This window comes from Terrapene carolina, unplaced genomic scaffold, assembly GCF_002925995.2.
Source record: "Terrapene carolina triunguis isolate 2854851 unplaced genomic scaffold, T_m_triunguis-2.0 Scaffold120, whole genome shotgun sequence".
In the NCBI taxonomy this organism is placed as follows: domain Eukaryota; kingdom Metazoa; phylum Chordata; order Testudines; family Emydidae; genus Terrapene; species Terrapene triunguis.
Window position 1 is genome coordinate 7,754,719 of NW_020664471.1, and position 22,920 is coordinate 7,777,638.

Below are 22,920 nucleotides of genomic sequence, written 5' to 3' on the forward strand. Positions count from 1 at the left end.
CCCACGAAAGCTTATGCTCCAATACGTCTGTTAGTCTATAAGGTGCCACAGGACTCTTTGTTGCTTTTTACAGATCCAGACGAACACGGCTACCCCTCTGATATTTTTATATTAAAAGCCAAATGTGAATGTCTTCATGTAATAAACCGATTGTTTTAAAAATAAAATCTAAAATATACCTTAATAGACTGAACTGAATGAGAAACAAGAGAAATCACATTTAAATAAAGATGACCGTCGTGTTTCAAAAACATCACACAGTGATCTCTGAACATCTCTAAGTCTATTAGCTTAGTCTTTTCTTTCAACGTGTAAACCAATTGCCAGTTCTCCATACCATAGGAACCAACTGGAGTCTTCATCAACTACAAAATGAAAAAAGATACATGAATGAAATGATAGGAGTTACAAAAATAATGCATACACACTTGGAAATTGTCATACTGGAAGGTGTTAATGTCTGCCATCAATCACAGACCTGGTTAAAGTTGATGGGCATGCTAACCATCCTTCCCTTCAGGCTAAATGGGAATGGAAGGAGCAATTAAATGTCCCTTAATGTAGTGATTATAACTTGAGACAATAGGAAGCCACTGTCCAAGCAGGCACTGGCAAGACAGTAAAAATGGCAAGCTAAGAAATTGCCTGTTATTTGTTTCTACTGCATTTAGGGACTCTGTGTTTCTTTGTAAACAGGATTGCACAAAAAAAAATCTGATTTGTATAATCAATTTCTCCTAGTAGGGAAAACAACCCAACAAAGTCAATAAAATTGGCTAACTGCTTGGGCCACCAAGGCAACTGTATAAACACTGGTATCTAGCTATCTCTGCCTTCAGTAATGGCTAGTAACTGATGCTTTAGAGGAATGTGAAGTACCTTCAAAATAGATTTAAGCCAGTTGTGTGAATACTGCACATGCTTATTCAATTTCTCTGACTTGAGTGTACATAATGAAGAGTGGTATAAACCAGCCAGGCAGAATGTTGGCAGCAAGTTAGATGTCTATTCCAACAAAGTACAAGACTTCCTGTTTATGTACTAAAAAACTATAAATCAAAAAACTGAGAAACTGAGCAGCACAGTGTTTCTTTTAAAATAAACCTTGCAGTATTTTCTATGAGATTCTAAACATCTCAGTAGGAAAGTCAATAAAAAGATGAAGTGGTGTCCAAGAGGACAATGTATGCACTAAAGACTGGGAATAGAATTGGATGGTTACAAATTTCTAGTGCATATTGTAGAAATGTACATTTGTAGAAGTAAGGTTAGTGCTGATGCAATGTGCGAGACTGATGTCCTGCAGACTAAATTTCTTTTTTTATATCTAACAACAGCATGGGCAACGGCAGTACAAACTTCCTCACACTGCTCAGCCAATGTGCTTCATCACCAACCTGTAGGTGGTATTTTTCCAATAGACAAGCTGGTCAGGTAGAAATTGGACTGAAACCACCAACACATTTTAATATAGGCTAAACAACCATCAGAGAGTAATAATTTTCAGTCATTACCAGATGGGCTAGAGTCAAACTAGCATTCCTAAATGTGAAAGACTCCATATACTGTTGTTAGTCCTTAGAGCCATGCAGTCCCCTACATGTCTAGTTCTTTTTAAAACTCCTCTAGTAAGCTGTCAAACACAAATAAAATCAACTTTCTCACCCCTTACAGATAAATTGAAGTCATACTTCCATGTGATTTGTAGCAGGCATCTGAACAAATACAATTACTAGTTTGTCAGAAGATTACCTTGTATTCCGCAGGCTCTCCATAAGTAGTAAGAATGTATAATTCATCATTTCTGTGCTCAACATGATAAATGACCCCTTTAGTTCTCTGTTGTATGAGAATAGGTGAATTAAAAGGATTGCTACATTCAACCAACCAAACTTCGGAGCTAGTCTTGCTGTTACTGTTGATGGTGAGAAAACGTCTGTCTTTTGTGCAATATATATCCACAAAAAATCTGCAAGGAAAAAAAAAAAGGAAGTTAAACTCATGGAGTTCTTATTTAAAAAAATCCTCAGTTCTGTCAGAATCAAGTAATTCTATCTAAGTCAAGAGGAAGCATATCTAGTGGTTAGGGCAAGGAATGAGAAGTTCAGCACTACTGGATTCTAGTGGCAGATGTGTTGTCTCCTTCCCGAGATTCAGACAAATGCAGTTATAAAAAAGCTGGAATTCTCCAAGGAAACACCGATGAGAGGCAAGTTTTGAAATCAGTTGGACAAGAACAGATTTTCTTGATGTTTTAGGCCAACTGGCAGCTCATCGATGTATAGCCACTAACCAGGCTCAAAAGATGCAAAAACAAAACTTCTTTTATGAAAGAACATCAAATTCTTCTGCCCAACTGAAAGGCTTAGTAAAGCGTTCGAAATCATCACTGAGAAAACAGGAAAAACTTAACTTTGTTATAGGGAGGCGTGCGAGACAAAGGGTAACGGCAGCTGCTTCAGAAAAAGACAGTGAATCAAAAGTAAACACTGGCTAGTATGAGACACAATCCAACTTTGGCTGAGATGCTTAAGACCACTGAGGAAGGAAATGACAATTTTCTTTTCTTTAAAAAGAACAGTATGAGGATAATATGAAAAAGATTGATATCAAAAAGAAAATGGTTTAGACGAAATCTGGTGCGGTGGAAGCAAGAAAAAGAATAAATTTCCTGGGGAACAAGTAGAAAGAAAAATCTTGGAAGCAGAACACAAAACTAAAGACAGAGAGGGAACAATACTCCCCCCCCCCCCCCCCCCCAAAGTTTATGACCTAGAAACTACTTTAGAAATAATAACATCTGGCCTTTGAGATGGTGTGATGCTGTGGAGGTGCTTAATATTTTCAATGGGTTCAGTCTGACTGGTGCAGTGATTGGAATGGGAGGGGAGACTGGCATTTTGGTTTGAGTACTAGGATAACCTTAGTTGGATCCACTTTGGGATTGACATTGGTAAATGTGGGAAGAGGGAAAAGGCATTGTAAGTGAGAAATCCCGAGCTGTACTGCCTCCTCTTCACTTGCATGTGCTGCATTCTTCTTGAGTAACTGCAGAGGTTTGTAAAAATGTAAAATGAGTTTTGGAGTAATTTCACTCTAGTGGATGTCAGTATCAATGATGCTTTGAGACTATGGTATTAGGCACTATACCAAAACCTTAGACAGTGTCCTATCAGCCACTACCGGATCACAGAAAACCAACTGAGTTCTCAGTGTGATACTGGATCTAAGGGAACTAATGTGATCCTTTAATGTATAAGTAGGGGAAGTAGGAGTAGGGAGGTGGTATTACCTGTGTATCTGGTATTAGTGATACTATTAATGGAATACTGGGCCCGCTTCAAAAAAGGGGGTTGAAAAATTGGAAAGAGTACAGAAAAGAGTTATAATAACTTGAAGTCTAGAAAACACACCTTATAGTGAGAGACATAAAAAGCTCAATGTATTTAGTTTATCCAAGAGAAGATTAAGAGGTGAATTGATAACTCTCTACGAATACCTACATAGGAAAAAGATTTCTGATAGCAGATGGCTCTTTATTCTAGCAGCTAAAGGCATAATGAGAGCCAATGTTTGGAAGCTGAAACCAGATAAATTCAAACTAGAAGTAAATTGCAAATTGTTAACAGTAAGAATAATTAACCACTGGAACAATTTAACCAAGGGATGTGATGCATTCTTCCATCACTTCAAAGCTCTACACTGACTGCATGTTTTTCTAAGAAGACATATTATAGCTCAAGCAGAAGATATGGGCTTGATGCAGAAGTTACTGGGTGAGGATCTATGACCTGTGTTATGCAGGCAGTCAGACTAGATAATCATTATGGTCCTTTCTCTGGTCTTAAAATCTACAGACAGGAATTAACAAAATCTTTAAAGAGCATTTTCAGGGCTTTAATTTAACCTTTTTACTGTGCTGGTAGTTGTCTTCCCCACACCATCTGTGAATGTTCCAGAATTAACTACTGTTACTTGTTTGCCTCTGCCTTAGTTCCCCACTGTCCTGCTCTGCTTCATTCCCTTGCCTCCTTTGTGGTGGTGTTAGAGCTTCTAGACTTTGCAGAGAATAAGCCCCCTGCTTACCCATTGCCTACCAAGTGAGCAAGAGTGGAGCACTGCACTCAATCAGCGAGGATTCCATGGAGGTCAGGCTATAAAGTGTTCCATTCCTTTCACAAAAGTGTAAGGCCCTGTTTTTTTTTTAATTATTATTAATCAAGGCTAGAAGTCTTTAGCGTCTTAGAAATGTTATACTGAAAATCTCAAGAGCTCGCCTGTTCACTTACATCTTCCTGATGTATAATAGTAACACAGGAGAATTCTTTACACTTCTTTCGCCCACAAAGCAAGTGGTTCAGCTATGCACTGCACTAGAACATGAGCCTTTACACGCAGCTTGCTGTTTGATTTACAGTAATGACTGTGACCTTCAGAACTGTGTCAACAATTTCCCCGTGGGGAAGTGTCTGGTCAGTGCAACTTGTTCCACTTGATTCTGCCACCTGCTTTATAGTTTTATACAATTGGATGTATAAAGCGCAGTTGGAAAAAGGATCTCAGTTATTTCATCGCAGTTGTACAGCATCAGTCATGCTCCTGTTAAAAAACTATTTCTTTACTGAGAATGTAAGTCAGTAAGACAAAACTACCAACATAGTTACAATGTACTGTATAACGCTAAGATCCTCAGAGAGACTAGATCATGCTATAGGGCTGGAAAACTAGTTCTGCAGTCAATTTAGCAAGAATCGGCTTTTCTTCCTAAACCACTGCTTCCAGAAAGGTTACTGAAAGGGTATTCAGTCGACAACAGTTTGATCACACAACGGCTTCACTCAGACTACCCACAGCACCAAAGCTTAGCCCAAACATTCTTTTTTAACAGATATAACACACACTAACAGTAGAAAAAAACGCAACCTGGTTTTCACCAAAGAACATCCTGACCTGAAACTGACCTTGACATTTACGAACGACAAACAGGTAACCGAGAACAGTTAAATTTAAGCTGATCACAAATCGGACAGAGTACATTCTCCAAGAACACCTGATAATCAGTAACAGAAAAAATAGGCTTTACATGATTTAATACACAGCGTGGAAGAAAACATTTTCTAGATTTTCTGAGCAATTATGTGTTTATATATTTTATGATAATTATTATGAATTATAATTCAACACATACAAGAATATATAAGGGGAAGTTTAATATGTTTGATGAGAGATATTACCTTGGATCTTGTTCCGCATAAACTAGCTCAGCATGTTTTCTGTTAGCGAAAGTGGCCAGAAGCACCTTATGGCATACAAGGTTCTTTTGACTGGTGTAGAACAGAACATCATTTGTAGCCCATTCTGAGAAAAAAATTTTTTAAAAAAGTGAACTATACCACAGTATTTTGTGCTATTGAAGGAGTAAATAAAAGCAAATATTTTGCCCATCCCAAAGCAAGTTTCAGAGGAGATTTGTGAAAAAGTTTGATCTTGGGAATCTAATCTGAGTTTAATTAAGCTAAAGGTGACATTAAGTTTTATTTATTTTTTCCAAAATTAAAACTTATTTTTTTCTGGCCATGACATTAATAGTTCAGATTTGGTTTAAAGAGGAAATCCAGGCTTTTGCGGGTCAGCACTGAAACATCTCACAGCTGTACATTATCGAGCATTTCCCTTCTGTCTGTTATTACACATTATGCACTAGGAGGAAATACTTGTATGTAAAGTCCAATTCTGTACTGCACAGAACCTCATGAAGTCATTTACACCTGTGCAAGGTGGGTGTGAATAGCTACCATTCTGATTAAGTAATGTTTTGCACAAGTGTACATGATCACACAAGGTGGAAGACACTGAAGAATCAAGCCTATTGTGCTTTTCTTTTTATATATTGAATCGTCTGGACAGATCACTCTGAAGATTCTAGTCACAATGAGAGAAAATAATGCCAGTGGACAGTTCAAGGCACTGGAGCAGCATGTGTACGAACATCTACTGAATTGTCAATCTGCTTTATTCTGATCAGTGAATTAGGAAATTTTGCCCAGAGTTTTGCAGTTCATAGGCCTAGCCAAAGGATCACGGAATATAGGACAATGCATCTAAAACCAGTCTCCATACTGGCCAACAATAATAATAATAAAAATAATCAATCAGTATGGACATACATATGGCATAACAAAACAGTACACTCTCTGTACTGTATTGCTCTAATATGCTGTAAGGGCAAAGAAAGTTCTCCACTTCCATTTCAGTATTGTGTTGTATATTTTACCAGCAAAACTGAGAGGTAGTAAAGTTTCCTAAGTTAAATTAAAGGCCCCGGGACCCCAATCAAAGCCTATTGAAGTCAACAGAAGGACTCCTAATTGACTTTAAGGGGCTTTGAATTGGGGCCCATATCCTGAAATCAACTGGAACTGCAGTTGTTCAACATCTTACAATGTATTTGGCGCTTGGGTCCTAATTTTCAGAGGTGCTAATCACCTGCACCACTGACTTCAGTTGGAGCTGCAAGTGCTTGCTAAATCAGACATGAAGGCCCTGATCTTGCAAATGTTTATGTATGTGAATAACTTTACACATATTCACAAGCCTACTGAACTCAACAGGCACATTCACATACATGAAGTTAATCATGTGCATAAACGTTCGCAGGATTAGGAACCATGTGTAACAAAGGAATGCCCACCGTACTAAATGAGCTGCTTTTGTTTGAATTGCAAAACATGTAAAATTGTGCAGTATAAAAGAAACTTTTCGAGCCAGTAAATCTTTGTAAATCAATTGAGAACCCTTCTGCACTTTTAAAATGTGTGTGTCTTGATATGACAAGATAGGTAAAAAAATATTACCACACCTACCTTGTCTCTCTCCTGGGACCAACACGGCTACAGCAACAGCGCTTTATAATAGATATCAATTTTAACACGGCAGTCCTTTATTTTGTTAAAAATATTATTACTGATTCTAAGTTGCAATATATGGAGCATTTTATCTTGCCATTTTGTATATTCCACATTACATTTACAGACTACTTACCAAAACTAAATACATTTGGGATAATATGTTCCACCATAGGTAACTTCTCAAATTTCGTAACAATACAGCTTGACTCTTCAGAATTTGAGCTTTTTATGCTGGTAGCCATATACCTCTGATCTGGGGAAATTCTGATGCGCTGAATAATCGCATCATGAAAACCAAGATCTTCAGTACTGAGTAAAACCTCAACACTTCCTTCATCTAGTAAACAAAAGAATACAGACAACAATATTATCCAAGAACCAGCACAATGAATCATAATAGTTTATATTCTGCTTTGATAGTCTGCTAATGATATCCAAAAGTGGAATTTATTAGCATGGAATAGTTCAGTTGTCTTAACGTATGCTAATAAACAGTATCATACCTGAGTTTAATGGCATGATAATGCAAAAAAGATTTTGTTGTTGCTATTTTTAAAAATATTTTTTGATTTGTAAATTTGCCTGAAAAGGAGACCATACTTCTGAAGGAAGGTTTAAATTTAAAGTTCAAATTTTTGAGGTATTTGTGTGCAATGAGAGGAGAAATATTTTTCACCCTTTTGGAATTAAAAAATGGGTGAATTAATTTTGCTTATTTTTTCCCCCCAGTGAAGTGGTCTGTTTTGTATAAACCCAAAGTGCTGACTGAAAAAAAAATCTAGAAATTTATGACCATGTGAAAACAAGAATTTATCATGGAAGTCTCAATATAGCTTTCGCTACTAATGTAAATTGATAAATACCAGGGAGGGAAAGGAGTTATTTAAGTTAAGTGCCAATGTTGACACAAGAACAAATGGATATAAACTGGCCATCAACAAGTATAGGTTTGAAGTTTGACCAGAGATCCCCAAACTGTGGGATACGCCCCCCTAGGAGGGGTGGAGGAACGTCCAGGAGGGGTGCGGCAGGGCCCGGGCCAGCCCACACGGGGAGTGAGTGCCACCCAGCCCCTCCCTGCTCCCCAGCTCTGCTCCAGTCCCACCCTCAGCCGCATCCTTGGCCCTGTGCTTGGCTCCACCCCCAGCCTCAGGGCCAAGGCTTGGGGAGGAGTGGAGCTGCACCCGGACGTGGGTCTGGCTGCCAGCCCCCACCACAGCCCGGCTGGGGCTCCACTCCCACTCCCACCCCCAGCTGCAGCCCCAGCCTTGACCCCTTTATTTACCCCTGTCCGCATCCATGTCCCTGCTCCTGGCCCCGGCGGGGGGCATGGACGGGATTGGGGGGGCCACGACCTCAAAATTTTGGGGACCGCTGAGTTAGACAAAGGTTTCCAACAGTCAGAGGAGTGAAGTTCTGGAACAGCCTTCCAAGGGGAACAGTGGGGGCAAAAAACCTAACTGACTTCAAGACTGAGCTTGATAAATTTATGAAGGGGATGGTATGATGAGACTGCCTACGATGGTATACAGCTGATCTGTGACTGCTAGTAGCAAATATGCCCAAGAGCCAATGATGGAGGGCTTTGAATTACTACAGAAAATTCTTTCCCAGGTGTCTGGCTGGTGAGTCTGGCTGATGTTCAACCGACAGCCATATTTTAGGGTTGCCAGGCGTCCGGTTTTCGACCAGAACGCCAGTTTAAAAAGGGACCCTGGTGGCTCCGGACGGCTGTTAAAAGTCCAGTCGGTGGTGCAGCGGGGGCCTGGGGCTAAGGAAGGCTCCCTACCTGCCCTAGCTCTACATGGCTTCTAGAATTGACCGCCAGGTCCCTGCAGCTCCTAGTCGCATGGGCAGCCAGGGAGGCTCCGCGCACTGCCCCCTCCCCGAGAGCCAGTTACGCAGCTCCCATTGGCCGGGAACCACAACCAATGGGATCTGCGGGCAGCGGCACCTGCGGGTGCGAAGGCAGTGTACAGAGCCTCTCTGGCTACCCATGTGACTAGAGGCTAAAGGAACCTGGTGGTCGCTTCCTCGGAGCCCCAGTAAGCGCCACCAGGACCCCACACCGGCACCCCAGAGTCTCCTCCTGCTCCCCAAATCCCTCCCATCCCGAGCCCTCACCCTCCCCACATCCCAACTCCCTTGCCCAGAGCCCCCTCCTGCACCCCAAACCCCTCATCCCTCATCCCCCCCGCACCCCAACCTCCTAGCTCATCCCAGAGACCCCTTCTGCACTCCAAACCCCTCATCCCCGGCCTCACCCCCAGCTGGAGCCCTCAGCCCCCCCTGCACCCCAAACCCCTCAGCCCCAGCCCCCACCCCAGAGCCAACACCCCCAGCCAGAGCACTCAAACCCACCTCCCCAAGGCACCACAATCTCCTGCCCCAGCTGGTGAAAGTGAGTGAGGGTGGGGAAGAGAGAACAACGGAGAGAGGGGGGATGGAGCGAGTGGGGGGTGGGGCCTCAGAGAAGGGGCAGGGCATGGGCAGAGCCTCTGAGAAGGGGCAGGGTAGGGCTATTCAGTTTTCTGTGATTAGAAAGTTGGCAACCCTAGCCATATTTGGGGTTGGGAAGGAATGTTGGATTCTTTGTAACCTGAAATCTTTAAATCATGGTTTGAGGACTTCAGTAACTCAGCCAGAGGTTATGAGTCTATTACAGGAGGGGGTGGGTGAAGTTCTGCGGCCTGCGATGTGCAGGATGTCAGACTAGATGACCATGATGGGCCCTTCTGACCTTAAAAAGTTTGAGACTTTTTAATATGTGTAATCATGTGACATTATTGCCCAGGTCCTGTCCCATTCTCCTTTCTAGATTCTGAAGCTTTTACTACTTTTATAAAATTTATTACTTAAACATTTTATCATGTAAAATAAAACAAAAATAGCTCAAAATGGTAAGTTTAAAAAAAAAATTAAGTAACAGGGATAGTTAAACTTGAAGCTAAGTAACGTTTCCTAAAACGTCAATGAATGCGGAAAGATCTGAGAATCCAAGAAATATCTTACCACCATCTGCTTTTGAGCGAAATATGCAGCCATTTTCTTCAAAGTAAACACAATCCCCAAACCTAATCTGTTAAGCACAAAACAGACATGTTGCCAATATATAGGCAGAATTAAATCGTGGTCAGACCTTAGAGGTCAAAATATTTCCTAAAAGTCACTACAAACAATCTGTTTTCTGCTGAGGTTATATAGTAGATGAATAGGCCTATGGTTTTATGTATAAATAAAATCTAATTCAGCAACATATATATAATATTTTATATATAAATAAGACAACAAAATATAAAAGATGTGCTTGATACACTGAACGATTTTGTTAGCCATATTCAGAGGAATGAAAGGGAGTCACACACACACTAAGATTTTATTTTTTAAGTCAATGTACTGTAACACAGTGGTCACCAACCTGTCGATTGCAATCGACTGGTTGATCCTGGAGCCTCAGCCAGTCGATCGCGATCTCCGGGCTGCTAAAAGTCCTGCGGCGCAGGGGCTCAGGCAGGCTGCCTACCTGCTGTGGCCCCACACCGCTCCCAGAAGCAGCAGGCACGTCTCTGTGGCCCCTGGGGGAAGGGTATGTGTGTGTGTGTGTATGTGTGAGGTGGTTCCGCGTGCTGCCTCCAACCCCAGCACCGTCCCCATGGGGGTGGCGCTTGCAGTGCACGGAGACCCGCTGCCCCCCTCCCTCCCAGGGGCTGCACGCAGAGACGTGCCAGCAGCCAGCTGCTCCCAGGAGCGGCATGGGGCCACAGCAGGCAGGCAGCCTGCCTGAGCCCCACTGCGCTGCCGACCAGGAGCCGCCTGTGGTAAGCGCCTCCCGGATGAAGCCTGCACCTTGTACCCCCTCCTACACCCCAATCCCCAGCCCAGAGCTCCCTCCCAGCCCCTGCACCCTCTCCCATACCCCAAGCCCCTGCCCCCTCCTGCACCCAAACTCCCTCCCAGAGCCCGCACCCTTCACTCTCACCCACAGCCCCCAACCCTCTGCCCCAGCCCCCTCCTGCACCCAAACTCCCTCCCAGATCCCTCACCCCCTCCAGCTCCCCAACACTCTGCCCCAGCCTGGAGCTCTCTTCTGCACTCAAAATCCTGCCCAGAGCTTGCACCTCACTCCTGCTCCTCAACCCGTTGGCTCAGGCTCAGCCAATGCACACCCCACAGTTGAGAATGTTACACTGATTTGTGACAATCCCTGAAGGATTTTGGATCTATAAACCATAAATGGCACTAATAAAAGTAAAACTCATGAAATGTCCAGTGGATTCTATGAGATTAGGTACAATGTGACCATATGACACCTGCATCCAAACTCCCTCCCAGAGCCTGCACCCCAACTCCCTGCCCCAGGCTCAGCCTGGAGCCCCCTCCCACACTCTGCACCCTTTGGCCCCAGCCCAGAGTCTGCACCCCCTCCCGCACCCGAACCCCTTGCCCCATCCCGGTGAAAGTGAGTGAGGGTCGGGGGGAGAGCAAGCGATGGAGGGATGGGGGAATGGAGTGGGTGGCGTGGAGCCTTGGGGGAAGGGACGAGGTAGATCCTGCATTGATCTTAAGTTCAAAAAGTGATCTTGTGCATAAAAAGGTTGGAGACCACTGCTGTAAGACATTGACAAATGGAGAAGACATTTCTCTGGTAACTACACAAGCAAAAAGCATTATCCTATGAACAGCTGACTTAACAGAATTACTCATTACCCAAACACATGTTGTTTGCAGGATTGGACCCTTAATCCTTGTGCTTGCAAACACATATGTACCACTAAGCCGGAATAGTCTCACTGAAGTAAATAAAAGCTATAACAACAAATAGGAAGAAGTATGCTAACAACTTAGGTTCAATGGGACTATTCACTACTTAATGTTAAAAAACTCAGAATTGAGTTTAAGGCTCAAGGCCTAAGGGCCCAATCCTGCAAACACATATGCATGTGCTTAACTAACTATCGCAAGTAGACCAATTAACATCAATGAGATTACTCACGGTATTGAAGTTAAGTGTCTCTAGAAGTGGAGTCTAAGAGAGCAAAAGTCTTGTAGTTTACCTCATCACTGCATGGAATCAAAACTCCACAATTCAGTTACCATTCCCCCCCCTAAACTTAATAATGGCTAAAAGCATTTAAATCTTCTCTTGGATCATATAATCTACACTGTTTGCCAAAAAGCCAGTTTAACTTTATCCTATTTGTTAATTATTATTGCTTCTATTGACTGTGGTGGCATTAAGACTGTTGTTCAGGTAAAAGTATTCAGTTAGATCTAAGATACTGTAAGCATACTCCAGACTATTTTGTTAATACTTTATAAATATCAAAATATTTAAAAATCAGGACTATGAACATATAACAGCTTAACCAAAAACATGTAGTGTAAAGACATTTCATAGTAGGAACAGCTTCAATGACTCTTACTTGTACTAAACTATGATGCATTTTAAAAAAAAAAGTGCCACTCACCACTGGGCTGCTCATGCTGAATGTATACTTGTTGTACATTACTTCTAATTTCTTCTTGATTCTTTCTGCTGTATCTATATATCTTGCTGAAGTTACTTTCCAGTTCTCCTGCTCTGATTTCAGAAGATCCTGGTACAAATATGTCAATGCAATCAACCTCTGATTTTAAATGTCCAAAGTTATGGTTGGATGCTCTTGTCTATCAAGGTCACGTTGCATCACTTATGCAATACAAAATTAACTTAAATTGGCTGGGCTGAAATCCACCTTTTTGAAAATCATTTTCAAGTCACCCTTAAAAAAACACTGTCAACGTAAAACAACTCAAATTTCTGTCTGGAAATATTTCACCTACTATGTACTTCAAGTAACACCTAAGATTTATATTATTGAAAAATATTAGAATTTTTTCTCTGCTTTTTGTTTATTGCATGCATTAGACATGCACACTGATAAATAATTTTCACTGTTTCCCCTCCACAGTCAGTCACACAGACCTTGATCCTCCAATTAAATCTGTGCAGGCTCAATGGGCTGCCAGTAGATCCAATTATGGATACAGACTGACTAGTCTGTATAGACAAGGACAAGTTTTGTTAAGCATTGTGTCAGCTAGCAGTGGTTAAATCCTGGTCTCATCACTCTGGAGATTCTTTATGCAGTTCTATCCAGATACCCTAATATTATCTTTCTGGCAGCTATTTAGATTTTAGGAAAAAAGCTACAGTATGTTGGGGGTACCCTCTGAGACCTTATCCACCCAGTAGCTTCCGAGACTTTATCTACTTGCTTCCCAAGAACTCAGCTCGACTCTGAACTGGTCACTGAGATTTTTTTATTGGTATACAATCAAACTACACTTCAGCTGATCAGGCTCAAGCATAGGGCACGAGTACAGGGAATACCATACACCCAAAGTTACACAGAAACTCCCTTCCTTTATATACATGTATACATCACATTACATTCCCTATACATTGCATCACACATTTTGGGACTGTCTTGGTCACTTTGTAGGAACCAATCCCAATTTACTCTTTACCTCATCTTGTGTCCCAGGTTTATCTTGTCCTTTGTTATCTTATCCATTGTAAATGGTTCCCTGGGTGTTCCCCCTTATCTGTTTCCAGCCTGCTGATCCATTTACCTTTTCTGTCTCCCAAGAAACAAGGCCTCACACATGTCCAATTACTCATGTCAAGCCAGGGCTACACAGCAATAAAACTGACCCAATTGTGTAGTTGGGTACGGATAAGTACAGAAACTGACAAGTTGAACAACGTCATTTGTCTCTGAGTATACCTGAAATCCCAATCCCTATCTCAAACCCTTTTGGAAAAAAATGTTTCCTTAACATTTGAAACAGTGTGACTGTCATTATTAATATAAGGGTCATGATGGTTGTTGGCATTATATTTATATTTAAACTGCATACCTTGCAAGAAAAGAATCTCCGTGGCACAATGTGCCCTGGTGAGTCTGTGTTGTTCCATGAATTTCCCAAACACTTTGTAAACTGAAATTCTTGTGGTTTTATTTGACTGCAAAGAGCTATTACCAGTTCATAGTTATGGTTAAAGTAGTATCTGCAGCAACCAACACTGAACTTCAGAGTCTGGAGAAAAGATTTCACAGTCCGATGCATGACGCCCAAATCTTCACTTGACTGACTGTACTCACTCTGAACTTTCCAAGAATCCAAAATTATGTCAGGTGCAATTAAACTGAGTACCTGAAATGTTCAGGGTGAAACTGAAGCAGGGACTTCTTCAAATGTGAAGGCTTTAAACCTAAAGGGGCAAAAGATTCAGACTGAATGCTGTAAACTTTAGTTACCATGTGAACGGCAGGGAAAAGAAAAGCAAACCTGAAGCTGCCTCCACTAACCCTTTTCAGATAATTCGTTTGTACACTTAAGCAGCGTGTTTCTCCCCCGGGCTGCAGGCTCACACGGCTGAAGGGCAGACCTTGGTGGGCCCGGGGGTGGGAGGGCCAGCCGCAGCCACCCTGCCAGACACTTTCCTGTTCAGATGTGTGACCAGTTCAAAGAGCCTTTAAAATCTGAAAGATTTTCAAGGCTCACTGAACTGCACTGAGACACAATCCTTCAGCCCCGGCCAGTGGCTTTAAAGCACCGCCTGGAAACACGTCCAAGCCGGCTCGAGGAGGAGGAGGAGAGCTCAGCGGCCCTGAGATCTGATCCCACCCGGCAGGTCTCCGAGCGCCGTGCACATGCTAACCCCCCACGCCTCCCGTCTGGCAGCCGGCCCGGGCAAGCTGGGCAAGGCGCTCGGCGGCCGCGACAGACCCCTCCAGGCCTGCTGGAGGCAGGACAGAGACCAGAGGAGTCCTCGCTCGCCCCCGGCGGCGCAGCTACTGGAAATGGAAACGGCGCACAACGCCTCCCACCCCCAGCCGGGACTCGCCCCCTCCAGCACCGGGGAGGAACCGCGGCTGCTACCACTTGCGAGACTCAGGCCGCCGCCGCAGCCCCACGACCAGGCGCGCAACGATGACATCACGAAGGAGCATCTCTATTCCGCGCCGAAGCCAGAGACTCACCTGATTTTCCTACACACTGAGCTGCCCACATGATTCACTGGCATGCCCATAGCCAAGATGGCGTCCGAACCAATCCCTCTCTCTACACGCGGTTACCAGCAGTCAAGATGGCGACGAAAGCGGTGCGCTCTGTCGCCATCTTGGTTAAGGGCAGTTGGCCAGATAGTGACTTACTATAATCCGCCAGGCTGCTGGTTTTAAGGCATATTAACATTTCCTTTGTTATTTTACCCCAATTTCGTGTCTGGAAATGTTTGCTTTCGGGCACCTGCCCCTTTCGATAACCGTAACTTAATAGAGAAAAGTGGCTATGTAACAAATGGGTTTTATTATCGCGGGATGCTCCTTGTAGTGACCCCCCCGAGCTCCTCAAGCTTACAGCGACCCAAGTGAGGCGCTGTATAGGTCAGGGCAGAAACATGCAGGACAGTTTCCACAGGCACCTTCTTGCCCTTATCAAAGATGGCTGCTGCCGTCCCTCCTCCCTAGCCTGCCTGGGCGGGCCTAGCCGCAGCAGCTGTAAGCGCAAATCCTTTCTGTGGGCCGCCGAGCGCACGTCTCTTCCTCCCCATCTGCTTAGCCCCCCCCCTTTGTCTACCCTTGGCTGCTGCTCCCCGGGCGGGGACGGGCCAGTGAGTGGCTCAGGGCTTGTTTCCCCTTGAGCCCCTGGGGGCTCCCTCAGCTCTTCCCTAGCCTGCTCCCAGCAGCCTCAGCATGACTGAGGCTACAGCCTGGCCCGGGAGCATCCCAGCTCCTGTTGCCAGGTGTGAGTCAGGAGGAGGAAAAGGAGAGGGAGACGCTGAGGAAGGTCCGAAAGGAAGGAAACAGGGAGCCGCTAGAGCCCGGTGGAAACTGCTCAGAGAGGTATAATGCTACTTTACATTTCCCCAAGGCCCTTTCCTCCCAAGGGTGCTGCAGAGCTTGCTAACCTATGCACAAGGCCAGTGACATGCAGCCACTTCTGGGGTGGAGGGCGGTAGCTAGGATATCGTCCCATGGCAAAGCAGCCTGTATATGGGAGGACTTTGGTCAGTGGTCACACACTGTTGACGAGTCCTGCACTTAGGAGAGTGCTCTCCAGGGGCACTTGAATGTCCATGCACAACAACGAAGGCTGCAGTTTTTAAGGGTTGTGGTGAAAGATGCCCTAATGCTTTCAATTGCAATTCACCAGGATGAAGGGCTAAGATAACATCGCTGGGATCTAGGCTTGTGGGCACAGGGAGTTTAAGTGTTTCAGACCTGGTGCTGAGACCACTAAATCACCTCCCAGAACACACACTGTGCACTTCCATAGCAACATGCTTCACCTGAGAGCCACAAAATGCTGTGCAATCACTTAGCTTGTTTTCACAACTTTTTGGTACGGTATATTTGCAGTGACTGGGGAACTGCAGAGCTATTGCAAGCTGTGACTATTCAAATGAGTGGAATGTTAAAAATGGCATTGAAATACAAACAGTGAAACCCTTCACCATAAACGGAGAAAGTCTTAAAAATTAACTTACAATTAATCTGTAGTGGTGGACCAATGGGCATTAGTGCATAGAGCCCATTCCTGCAGGCAGCCCCAACTTCATTGGGGCTCTGCATAGATGCCAGTGTCTGCCCAGGCAGAGCAGATTGCAGGCTCAGGGCCTTAAGCAGCAACAGTTCTGAGCAACTGGGAACTAATGCCTCAAAATAGTATATGTACTATTAACTGGCATTTCTATTTTTCTATTAATTCTTATTGATTTTTCATAAAGAGACAAAAATGGTAAATGACCTACAGCTTGTATGTTTTCAAATACTGCATCCTGGGCTTGCCAGTAGAATTATGGAATTGTGCAATTTTACAGGTTGTCAAAGCTGTAAGATCAGAAAATACTTCATAGACGTAATGTGCTAGAGTGGGTGTAACAGTAATAAAATAGGAGAAGACATACAAAAATAGGGAGAGGAGGGAAGGAGGTGATGAGGGTTGGGGAGGAGGGGAAAAAAGAAGAGGTTAGGTGGAATGGAAAGGACTTTTCATCCTAAGGGATCACACAGTGCTTTCCTATACATTAAAGGTAATCAGTGTTGCAAATTCTCATGAAAGAAATAATGTGAATAAATGAGAATGTCAGTGTGTTTGTTTGTTTTTGTAAGAGCAGGTTTCTAGTCCTCATGATTGTGGAGAAAAGTTTGAAAACATGACCTAAATGTTTCCTAGAGACTCAAAACCCAGAAGACAAATAAAAACAACATAAAATATGATTTTTAAAAAAGTATCATGATCTCTAAACAAATCTCATGATTTTGGGGTACCTGAATTGTGATTTTTGAACTCTTAAAGTGGATAATTAACAAAGGCTCACAATAATCATGTAGATGAGCCTTATGGTTAAAGGGACACTTGTCGCTTTAAAACTCAAACTTCTCTTTGAAAATATTTTGTGTATTATTGTTGCATGTGATGCCTAATGCATCAGTCCAGCATTTAGCTCTGTGCAGGCAGACTCCTGCATTTGCATGGAGCCCTATTGAAGTCTATGGGCTCAGATGGTCAGCCTGTGAGGAACCAGTTGTAGGACTGGGACCTAAGATTGCTACTGTATAACTGAAAGGCATTAGAGAACGAGAGGGTTTTTTGGTATTATCTTTCATTTTGTTTAATCTGTGTATTTGACAACACCTTATGTATAGTTAATTTCCATCTCTGTATATGCAAATAGAGCCCAGTCCTGCAAACACTTAAAGATGTGCCTAACACACATGAATAATGCTACTGAGTTCAGTAGGACTGCTCACATGGGTAATGTTAAGGACAAGCTTAAGTGTTTGTAGGTCTGTGGCCAAAGTGTAAAATTACTTATGTTTAAGGGTTTGCAAGATTGAGCATAAAGGCCCCAGTCCTGCATACACTTATTCATGTGGTTAACTTTAGTTGAACAAGCAGTCCCATTGTGTTCAATGGCATTACTTTTGTGCCTAAAGTTAAGCATATGCATAAGTGTTTGCAGGATTGGGGCCTAAAGGCAGTATGGGTGGGATCCACAAAGGTACTTAGGTGCCTAAACTCCAGACTTAAGGGCCTAAATCCCAGTTTTGTCTCCACTGCAATCTACAAAACTGCAGCTGAATCCTGTAGGTGCCTAAATCCACTTGGCCCCTAAGTTTTCAGAATAAAAGTTCACTAGCACCTACATTTCTGGCTCTGGGCATGCATACTGCTGCCTCACTCTAGGAACTGACAGGTTTAAGAGTAGCAGCCGTGTTAGTTCTTTTTTCTAGGAACTGAGATGCCCATCTCTCTTGGAACTGAGATACCCATCTCAGAGCATTTGCCTGGGTGTGGGACATGCAGGTTCAATTCTCCCCTCTCTGCTAGAGGGGGGAAAAGGATTTAAATAGGGGTCTCCTACTTCTCAGCAGAGGTTCTCAAACCACTGAGCTCTCTCTCTCTCTGTCTCTGTCCTGGAAGGTGGATTTTACACTTGATGTAGCCTACCTCTTCTTCAAGATCACTGTCATGCCAGAGCAAGCCGTCCTTCCACCTCACTGGTAAATGGCTTGGCATCAGCAAAGTGGACAACAGGAAAGCGGTGTTTTGAAGCAATGCTGACATTCTGCTCTCCACCAAAATTTGAATTGTCACACGGGCTGTCTACACCGATCTTTTTTTCTTAAAATTTCCCACTGCTGCTGCTTGCTTCCATGGATTCAGCTCCACTCAGGGCAGCAGTAAAAAGAGTGGCAGCAGCCACCAACACCTTCCAGTATTTCATAGAGAAGTAAATTCCTTTTAGTAAATTCATAGATTTTAAATCAAGAAAGAGAAGTTATGAGATAATGTAGTCTGACTCATAACACAGGCCATAAAACTTCCCCAGTAATCCCTGCACTGAACCTAAAAACTTGTGGTTTAACTAGGTATATCTTCCTGAAAGACATCCAATTTTAATTTAAAGATTTCAAGTGTTGAAGAATTTACCACACCTTTGCTAAACCTCTTCCTGTGGTTATTTAATCCTCAGTGTTAAAAATTTGCACATAATTATTTTAGAGCCCCAAAATAATTGAAAAGTCTTCACATCATTTCTTTAATTTCACATCAGTTCTAATTTATGAAAGGTTCATTTTTTTTAGCTCAGTTCTCCCTTTATTTCCTTTGTCAATTATCTGAATTCTTTTCCCTACCAGTAGGTGCTTGGTGGATGATGGTCACTGTTTGCTTCCTCTCCTAAATTACAGCAGAACTTCTGTCCAGAAGAGTGGAACCAGTGCAGGAGAAAAGCAACATTAAGGCCCTGATCTTGCAAATATTTACACTAGAGGTGGAATTCACAAAGGCGGTTTAAACACCTAACTACCCCTCAGGGGGCCTAAGTCCAACATTTAGACAATGCTGGTATTCACAAAACCCTCGCACCTAAAGTCATGAGGTGCTTGAGTTTCTGCCTTTAAATTCCCACCCTGCAGGATTCACAAACTAGGCATTCCCCAGCTATCTAGCCTTCAGGACTCAAGCTGGTATATGCATTTAGCGTATGCCTATATCCATATGAGAGGATGAGGATGAGGAGATGGTGCCACTCCCATCCTCCTTATAACCTTTAGCCAGTGGTGGTTACTGCACTCAATTTGTGGGAGACTTCGGTTCAGTTTCCCTCATTGCCTTATATAGAACACGCATTTGAATTTGGGTCTCCCATCACCCAGGAGAGTGCCATAACCCCTGGGCTATAGAGTATTCTGGGGTGGGTCTTTTTGAATCTCTCCTTTTGAAGAGACTTGTATACTTATATACTGTTCCACTGTATATAAATGATTAAATATTAATTGGGCCAGAGAGAGGGAGTGACTATATAGCCTCATGGTTTGGGCATTCAGATTGGCGACTCATGTTCCAGCTTCTCTGCTTCAATGAATCTATAGTTATTTACACACAATAGAACAGCTCCAACAGATTCAGAGAGATCACGACTACCATGTTTCTTGAAAAACCATTCACCTGGCTGGGGGGGGGGAGTTCAAGGCTGTGAATCCCATATTGAGATAGGTGCTTCCCTCTGGCCTGGATTTAGGTGCCTGAGTCTTTTTGAGGGTGGCACTTAAGGCTCACGGATCTGCAGCATTTCTGTTGGCTATCTTAGGCAGTTCCCTGCTCAGCATGCTGGCTTTTGTGAATCCCATTAGGTGCCTAAGGGCTGGTCTACACTGGGGTGGGGGGGAGTGTCGATGTAAGATACGCAACTTCAGCTACGGGAATAGCGTAGCTGAAGTCGACATATCTTATTTCGACTTACCTCTCGTCCTCACGGCGCGGGATCAACGGCCGCGGCTCCCCCGTCGACTCTGCTACCGCTGCTTGCCCTGGTGGAGTTCTGGAGTCGACGGGAGCGTGTTCGGGGATTGATATATCGCGTCTAGACGAGATGCGATATATTGATCCCCGATAGATCGATTACTACCCACCGATTCGGCAGGTAGTCTGGACGTACCGTAACTCTCCCCATGCATTGAATAGGGAGTCTGGGAGCCTAACTCAGGGTTGTGAATTCCATTAGGTGCCAGGGAGTCTGAATCCTCTAGTGCAGAGGTCCCCAAACTGTGAGCCCCCATAGCGGGGTGTGGAGAACGTTGGGGGGGGGGGGGGGCCGGCCCGGGCCGGCCCCCCGGGGGGGGGGGGAAGGGATTGCCACTCAGTCCTGCCTCCAGCTGTGCTTCAGTCCTAGCCCCTGCTCCTGGCCCCGTCCACAGCCTCGGTGCGGCTGCGCTTCCGGCCCCCACCACGGCCCAGCTACAGCTCCACCCCTGCCTCCGCCTCCTTGCCCCCTGGCTGCAGTCTGGAGGTGGGGCGGGGCTGGGAGCGGAGCCGCACCTGGCCGTGGGCCCAGCTGCCAGTCCCCACTACAGCTTGGCTGTGGCTCGGCCCCTGGCCGCGGCTCTGGCCCTGCTCCCGGACCCAGACCCGCTCCCAGTTGTGGCACCAGCCTTGGCCCCCTTAACCCTGTCTGTGTTATCCTGCCTGGGAGCCACGGCCCCACTCCTGGGTTGGGGTGGGGCGCAGACAGAGGTAAGGGGGAGGCGCAACCCTGAAAAGTTTGGGGACCCCTGCTCTAGTGAATCCCTCCCAAGGTTCTTCACTTTAAACATGTGAGTAGTTCAGTTGACTTCAGTGTGATTGGTCAGCTGTCTAAAGTTATACATCTGCATAGGTGTTAGTAGAATTGGGGTCTTAATTTTAACTTTTTTTTAATGCGTAATTTTGATTTCCCCTAATTTGGAGCAGTGGCCCTGGAAAGACTGCCCATATGATAGCATTGTGTTATGGATATGTTTGGTTTACCGTGAGATTCTCTGTTGTTGTTCTTTAAGTCAGGACAAGACGGAATGCCAAATGGGGCTAATATGTCACAGTAATTACATCCATACTACAATTCTGAGCATTCGTTCAGTTTGTTCATAGTAATTATTGTTCTAGTGTTATATCTCCTCAGCTCTGGAAGTTTTTGTATGGGGAAGGTTTGGTTGGTTCAGTGAGCAAACCTGCCAGCAGGAGGAGCCTTTAGTCTGTTTTTAACCTCCCCTCCCCCAACACACACAGAAAACAACCAACCCTCCCCTGCCTCCATTCAGTTTTATTGGACAAAATTCCTATAATTATAATTTATGTTAAAGCAGTAGATCCATAATAGGAAATTCAGACTTACAGAAAATCAAATCTGTAAATTCCTTTTGCAGTAAATTATGTAGGCTGGCTATGCACTACACACAGAAATATTTTCTTTAATTTGTTCTAATTGTACTGCCTGTTAATTGCATTATGTGCCCGCTTAAAACACAAAAAACTGCAGAGAACTCAGCAGCAGTGTCTGGGGTGATGCATTTCTGAGTGTGTGGGGAGAAGGCTTATGTTTCCTCCTCAACCTGTATGTATGTATTTGTGACCTTTTCCTCTGCAGATTTCTTGCTTCTTTATGTTCTTTATTAGTTCTTCTATAGGTTTTACATGGTCCAATGAACAAAGATCAATTTAATCTTACTGGTCCATCTGAAGAAAAAATCTGTTCTGCACTCTTTACCAATAATGTTCAGATAAATCCATGAATCACAGAGAGACAGAGAGAGAGATGGGGACAACCTTCCTTCATATTCTCCTTAAACACAGCACGTTGAGCAGCGGTTCTCAGATGGCATCTGCAAGCCTATTTCAGGGGAGCCCTGATGCCCTCAATGGGGCTGGAGCTCCCCCCACCCCCCACGCAAGCCCTGTGAAATCAGCTTGTGGCTCCCCAGGGGGCCATGGACCCTTGGTTGAAAACCGCTGCTCTATATCCGTATCCGATCTGCAAAGATGATAAACAATACAACTGCTTCCACAGATATAAAGCAAATATCTGCAGATTTGCAGGGCGCTAGTTATCGGTAGCCAATATTGGTACTTCTACAGTACAGCTAAACTCAGGAGAAGGTGATGTCCAGATGGCCAACAGACCATTTTTTACAATCATGTAGATTATGTTTGAACAGCTGTGAACCCCCAGGGTATACGTGGCTCTCTACATGCCCAAGCAGTGCCTCCCACATTTTCACTGCTATTTATGCCCATGCTAGCTGGGAATGCAGTATCTGAACTATACATGCTGCCGTAAGTGTAGACATAATTTAAATGAGTGCCAGACATTTTCAAATATAGTCCACATGGTTGCAAAAAATGGTCTTTCCCCACTGCTGCAGCCTTTCACTACCATATGTTATGTTATCTCAGTGTCTGAAGGACAGAGCAGTTTTACCAGATCTTGCAAAGAATGGTCTGATTTAACATGGGGGGGGGGGGGAAAGGAGGGCGTCTTCATTTTTGTTAAGTATCAGAGGGGTAGCCGTGTTAGTCTGAATCTGTAAAAAGCAACAGAGGGTCCTGTGGCACCTTTAAGACTAACAGAAGTATTGGGAGCATAAGCTTTCATGGGTAAGAACCTCACTTCTTCAGATGCAAGTGAGGTTCTTACCCA

The 22,920-nt window shown here is 44.0% G+C and overlaps 2 protein-coding genes across 2 annotated transcripts in view; one reads left to right on the forward strand and one right to left on the reverse strand.

Moving 5' to 3' along the window:
• Nucleotides 1–14,501, reverse strand: part of PREPL (prolyl endopeptidase like) — a 24,534-nt gene extending 10,033 nt beyond the window's left edge. The window contains exons 1-8 of the mRNA XM_024210687.2: nt 14,264–14,501; nt 13,812–14,166; nt 12,377–12,505; nt 9,921–9,987; nt 7,042–7,245; nt 5,235–5,358; nt 1,753–1,969; nt 180–365 (exon numbers count right to left, since the gene is read on the reverse strand). Of these exons, the coding sequence (XP_024066455.1) occupies nt 180–365; nt 1,753–1,969; nt 5,235–5,358; nt 7,042–7,245; nt 9,921–9,987; nt 12,377–12,505; nt 13,812–14,021 (1,137 nt within the window). The 5' untranslated portion in view covers nt 14,022–14,166; nt 14,264–14,501. The remainder of the gene's footprint in view (nt 1–179; nt 366–1,752; nt 1,970–5,234; nt 5,359–7,041; nt 7,246–9,920; nt 9,988–12,376; nt 12,506–13,811; nt 14,167–14,263) is intronic.
• A 989-nt stretch (nt 14,502–15,490) lies between these two features.
• Nucleotides 15,491–22,920, forward strand: part of CAMKMT (calmodulin-lysine N-methyltransferase) — a 365,373-nt gene continuing 357,943 nt past the window's right edge. Inside the window, exon 1 of the mRNA XM_024210700.2 lies at nt 15,491–15,802. Coding sequence (XP_024066468.1) covers nt 15,653–15,802 — 150 coding nt within the window. The 5' untranslated portion in view covers nt 15,491–15,652. The remainder of the gene's footprint in view (nt 15,803–22,920) is intronic.